The sequence below is a fragment of the Sinocyclocheilus rhinocerous genome, unplaced genomic scaffold, assembly GCF_001515625.1.
Source record: "Sinocyclocheilus rhinocerous isolate Xijiao unplaced genomic scaffold, SAMN03320098_v1.1 scaffold1515, whole genome shotgun sequence".
NCBI lineage: Eukaryota > Metazoa > Chordata > Actinopteri > Cypriniformes > Cyprinidae > Sinocyclocheilus > Sinocyclocheilus rhinocerous.
The window spans coordinates 24,944-31,441 of NW_015627243.1; the positions used below are offsets into that span (position 1 = coordinate 24,944).

Genomic DNA, 6,498 nt, shown 5'->3' on the forward strand with positions numbered 1-6,498 from the left:
ACACCTTCCACAGACGATATAAATACATTTAAACCACTTAACTTAGTGATTGCTATCAAGATGTAAAGAGACAACCAACATAACAAAAAGTGATTTTTAAAGTCCCCATGAAATCAAAATTACAGTTTTTTGGGTGTTAGTATCAATATGTTAGTCTTAAGGTTATCTATAAGGCAGTGTGCTCCAAATCAGTGACAAAATTTGCATTTAGAAGATATAAGCATTCAAAGCTTGCAGTTCGTCACTTCCGCCAAAACGGCTCAGCTATTTTTTTGACGTCACATCGTACTTCAGCTTCTCATCAAACTTTCTGTCCAATCAAATGCTCTCTAGAATCCGAAGCGGCCGCCCCTACACTATAAAATAGACGCTGAAGCCGCGGCTGAAATCGGTCACTTGTCCACAGAATTAGTATTTTCTGTACAGTGAATGGCACGTAGTGCACTATATAGGGGACAGGGAACGATTCAAACAGTGTAAATATGCTTTCCATTGAGGAAAAAAAGAAGTCTGGTTTCGCGCTGTGTCACGCTAACCATCGCACCGCACACACACTCTGCTCCGGTCCAGAGACACGATAGCACGGAGCGGATCACATGTGCGAGTCGGCGCAGACCACAAAATGTATCGGAGCTATTTGAATTCTACACAGAATGCTATATTTTATAGCAATATGGATGAGATTGTGGCTGGCATACCCTGTCAAATGCGGCTTTACGGAGCTCAACGGCTCTGAACGGCTCTAGTCCAAGCTGTGATATAAACGAACGCTATTGGCTATTTTAAAAAGGGGCGGGGCTGATTGATATGTCCCGCCCTGTCTTCCTGTTTCAGTTAAAATGACGTCAACACAGAGTAACGCTGCGCGTTTCTAAGCATTTCAGGGACCTTTAAGGGTCAGTACAACCGAAACAGAAAACTGTGTCATCATTTGCTTATCCTCAATATATGACCTTCTTCCACCATGAAACCTTTAGTGTTAGACTGAAAACAGAAAGCCATCACTTTCTAACCCTAACCTTTTCAAATGCATCCAAGTGTATGTAATTCATGACAGAATTTTCTTTATTATGTGAACTGCTCCTTTTAGTGAGGGACTGGTAAAACTCTACTCACGCTCTGGTCATTCTGAGTGGCATAAATCTCTTGTCTGCCATCTCCAGTGTAACTAGAAAACCCTGGTGTCGCTGAGAGGCGTATCTCTCTCTGTAGTTTGGCCAGATCTCGCCGGTACAGTCGAATCTTTGTTGACATGGGGGTTCGAAAGGATGATGGAGCACCAAACAGCTCCTGTTCCATGCCCTGAAGCTGGGAGAGACATCGTACATTCATTGACAAACTCAGGCGGTCAGTCGGTTCTCATGTTACTGTGTATTTACATAAACTATCGTTCAGAAGTCTGAAGTCTGTACATTTTTTTATGTTTTTGAAAGAAGTCTCTTATGTTCACCAATTCAACATTTATTTGTTAAAAAATACAGTTAAACTGTAACATTGTGAAATTTTATTACAATTTAAAATCACTGTTTTCATATATATCAAAACTGTTATTTATTCCTTTGATAGCAAAGCTATATTTTCAGCAACCATTACTACAGTCTTCAGTGTCACATGATCCTTCAGAAATCACTCTAATATACTGATTTGGTGCTCAAGAAACATTTCTTATTATTATCAATGTTGAAAACATTTGTACTGCTTAATATTTTTGTTGAAACAATGGTACATTGTTCAGGACTCTCTGAAGACAGTGAGTTCAACAGCATTTTTTTAAAATAGAAATTAAGACATTATAAATGTGTTTACTGTCAGTTTTTAATCAATTCAAAGCATCATTTCTGAATAAAAACATTACATTCTTAATAAAAAAAGACCCCAGACTTTTGAACAGTATAGTTCATGTAGTTAAAGAATGATACGGATGAGCTAATGTACTTTGTAATTGTTTTGCATAGTTGCATCTACTGTACTTACATTTCACATTTAAATAATATTAATGTCCTATACAATAATAACAGCAGTACAAAGCAACAATAGTAACTTGTCTGCACACAATCCAATGGATTCAAAACACTAGGCACTGGTTTGTACTGTATGTCCTAACAAGGCAGACTGTCACTGTTTGTCTGAAGCATTACTGCCACCTGGTGTCTAAACTGATCCAAACATTTGTCAAAATACTTTGAAAGCAAATCCCCAAAAATTCCATGAGAATTAATGTGCCAGTCTCCAAAACTTTCACCCTCTCTGCTCCTCTCTGGTTGAATCAGCCTACACCCGATCTGCTGAGACCATCACAATTTTGTTTCCTCATCTAGATTTCTAATAAACTTGGCATGGTATACTATGAATACGGTTGGCTTTGGGATAAATTGCTTGTTATGTTTCCCCATTTGAATGTCGTATTGGATAAAAGCGCCTGCAAATGTAATGCAAATGTCATAAAGGTTCTAACTATTTAAAAATATTTTTTTTTTTATACAACAGTACTCTGTCAATGCCAAATATTTCAATGTCAGAATATCATGAAACTTTCCCATCATTAACTATTGCTTAAAGCTAATGACAGCTGGCAAATCAAATGTCATTTAAAAATAGAGAGAGAGAGAGAGAGAGACTGCACTGTCAAATAGCAATTCCTAGCCAATTATTTATATAATATTTCAGAAGTTTCGAAATTACTATAGAAATTGAAATAATAACTGTCTATAAGGCAGTGTGCTCCAAAACAGTGACAAAATTCGCATTTAGAAGATATAAGCATTCAAAGCTTGCAGTTCGTCACTTCCGCCAAAACGGCTCAACGATTTTTTTGAAGTCACATCGTACTTCAGGTTCTCATCAAACTTTCTGTCCAATCAAATGCTCTCTAGAATCCGAAGCGCCCGCCCCCTACACTGTAAAATAGACGCTGAAGCCGCGGCTGAAATCGGTCACTTGTCCACAGAATTAGTATTTTCTGTACAGTGAATGGCACGTAGTGCACTATATAGGGGACAGGGAACGATTCAAACAGTGTAAATATGCTTTCCATTGAGAAAAAAAAAGAAGTCTGGTTTCGCGCTGTGTCACGCTAACCACCGCACCGCACACACACTCTGCTCCGGTCCAGAGACACGATAGCACGGAGCGGATCACATGTGCGAGTCGGCGCAGACCACAAAATGTATCGGAGCTATTTGAATTCTACACAGAATGCTATATTTTATAGCAATATGGATGAGATTGTGGTTGGCATACCCTGTCAAATGCGGCTTTACGGAGCTCAACGGCTCTGAACGGCTCTAGTCCAAGCTGTGATATAAACGAACGCTATTGGCTATTTTAAAAAGGGGCGGGGCTGATTGATATGTCCCGCCCTGTCTTCCTGTTTCAGTTAAAATGACGTCAACACAGAGTAACGCTGCGCGTTTCTAAGCATTTCAGGGACCTTTAAGGGTCAGTACAACCGAAACAGAAAACTGTGTCATCATTTGCTTATCCTCAATATATGACCTTCTTCCACCATGAAACCTTTAGTGTTAGACTGAAAACAGAAAGCCATCACTTTCTAACCCTAACCTTTTCAAATGCATCCAAGTGTATGTAATTCATGACAGAATTTTCTTTATTATGTGAACTGCTCCTTTTAGTGAGGGACTGGTAAAACTCTACTCACGCTCTGGTCATTCTGAGTGGCATAAATCTCTTGTCTGCCATCTCCAGTGTAACTAGAAAACCCTGGTGTCGCTGAGAGGCGTATCTCTCTCTGTAGTTTGGCCAGATCTCGCCGGTACAGTCGAATCTTTGTTGACATGGGGGTTCGAAAGGATGATGGAGCACCAAACAGCTCCTGTTCCATGCCCTGAAGCTGGGAGAGACATCGTACATTCATTGACAAACTCAGGCGGTCAGTCGGTTCTCATGTTACTGTGTATTTACATAAACTATCGTTCAGAAGTCTGAAGTCTGTACATTTTTTTATGTTTTTGAAAGAAGTCTCTTATGTTCACCAATTCAACATTTATTTGTTAAAAAATACAGTTAAACTGTAACATTGTGAAATTTTATTACAATTTAAAATCACTGTTTTCATATATATCAAAACTGTTATTTATTCCTTTGATAGCAAAGCTATATTTTCAGCAACCATTACTACAGTCTTCAGTGTCACATGATCCTTCAGAAATCACTCTAATATACTGATTTGGTGCTCAAGAAACATTTCTTATTATTATCAATGTTGAAAACATTTGTACTGCTTAATATTTTTGTTGAAACAATGGTACATTGTTCAGGACTCTCTGAAGACAGTGAGTTCAACAGCATTTTTTAAAAATAGAAATTAAGACATTATAAATGTGTTTACTGTCAGTTTTTAATCAATTCAAAGCATCATTTCTGAATAAAAACATTACATTCTTAATAAAAAAAGACCCCAGACTTTTGAACAGTATAGTTCATGTAGTTAAAGAATGATACGGATGAGCTAATGTACTTTGTAATTGTTTTGCATAGTTGCATCTACTGTACTTACATTTCACATTTAAATAATATTAATGTCCTATACAATAATAACAGCAGTACAAAGCAACAATAGTAACTTGTCTGCACACAATCCAATGGATTCAAAACACTAGGCACTGGTTTGTACTGTATGTCCTAACAAGGCAGACTGTCACTGTTTGTCTGAAGCATTACTGCCACCTGGTGTCTAAACTGATCCAAACATTTGTCAAAATACTTTGAAAGCAAATCCCCAAAAATTCCATGAGAATTAATGTGCCAGTCTCCAAAACTTTCACCCTCTCTGCTCCTCTCTGGTTGAATCAGCCTACACCCGATCTGCTGAGACCATCACAATTTTGTTTCCTCATCTAGATTTCTAATAAACTTGGCATGGTATACTATGAATACGGTTGGCTTTGGGATAAATTGCTTGTTATGTTTCCCCATTTGAATGTCGTATTGGATAAAAGCGCCTGCAAATGTAATGCAAATGTCATAAAGGTTCTAACTATTTAAAAATATATTTTTTTTTATACAACAGTACTCTGTCAATGCCAAATATTTCAATGTCAGAATATCATGAAACTTTCCCATCATTAACTATTGCTTAAAGCTAATGACAGCTGGCAAATCAAATGTCATTTAAAAATAGAGAGAGAGAGAGAGAGAGACTGCACTGTCAAATAGCAATTCCTAGCCAATTATTTATATAATATTTCAGAAGTTTCGAAATTACTATAGAAATTGAAATAATAATCATAATTTTAAAATTGTGTCCAAACTTTCAACTAGTAGTGTCAATCCAAACCAACAACTAACTTACCACTTCTTCAGCCTCTGAAACACGCTCATCAAAGTCCCTGACAATCCTCTTCCTTTCCTCTGGAAAACAAAGAGTTAATTAATCGCATTAATGTGTTCATATTTACAAAACTATTTATCACTAATACCATAATAACACAATGCAGATTACACTGAGATAACTAATATTGGTTCGTAATGTTAAATCTGTAGCCTTTTAAGACATAATAATACTAATACTACTACTAATATTAATAATTTTGTGTGAAAAAAAATTTAAGCAAAAACTTGTGCTTAAATAAAAATGACCAAAACCGTGTTTCTGTCCTACACTCCTATATACACACCAGTGTGTGCACTCAACTGTCTAAATCAGAGTAGAGGCCTGCGCGGGACTGTTTTTTTTAGTCCCGCTCCCTCGAGGTTATAATCCGCACCCGCGATATATTCGCTCTTTGTTCACCCGCTGTCCGCTTAGAATAATTTTCTTCCCGACGCGACCATTACCGCTAAATTTAGATCTCGTTTCCAGAATCTCACATTTAAATTTCCACTACTGAAAGAGAGATAGGATAACAAATAAAAGTGTAGTCTGCACAAAATTGTATTTGTTATTTTTATTCGTCTTGTCAAGACACAAAATTCGTTTAACATCTTGCTGTCAGTACAGTAGGAAAAAAGTGCTGCAGAGAAAATAAAAATGTAGGTTGTACAAAAATTGCATTTCTTATTTTTATTCATCTTGTCAAAATACAAAATTCGTTTAGCATTTTGCTGTTAACACAGTAAGAAAAGAGTCGCAGAGAAAAATAAATAAATACGACATCTGTCATTTAAAATTAGTACAGGCTAAGCAAAATATGAACAAAACCGAGTTGAACGTCCTTAAAACAGCGCATCCACACTTTGCTCTGCCATCCTTATTTTGCTCTGTCACTCACCGACAACATGCCTGTTCTGTCTGATGGCCGTATATTTACCACCGGTTAGCCTGCTCTGAGGACCGTTATGCACATGCTGTCGCAAGAAATCTGGTCGGGTCCCGCGCGAGAGCCGCGGGAATGCAGACCTCTAAATCAGGCTTCCTCAATAGGCGCCCGCTTGAGAGAAAAAAGTTTGGCCCGCGCTAATTTCAAATAATGTGGCATGAAAATTCAAACAGAAAGCTGTATTAACTTACATCGTGTCTACACCGGAGGCGAGCGGCGC

At 37.6% G+C, this 6,498-nt stretch overlaps 1 protein-coding gene across 1 annotated transcript in view; it reads right to left on the reverse strand.

Annotated features, from left to right (window-relative positions):
* Window positions 1-6,498, reverse strand: part of LOC107724223 (vesicle transport through interaction with t-SNAREs homolog 1B-like) — a 12,929-nt gene that overhangs the window by 5,477 nt on the left and 954 nt on the right. Inside the window, exons 2-3 of the mRNA XM_016533065.1 lie at window positions 5,312-5,370; window positions 3,659-3,850 (exon numbers count right to left, since the gene is read on the reverse strand). Of these exons, the coding sequence (XP_016388551.1) occupies window positions 3,659-3,850; window positions 5,312-5,370 (251 nt within the window). The remainder of the gene's footprint in view (window positions 1-3,658; window positions 3,851-5,311; window positions 5,371-6,498) is intronic.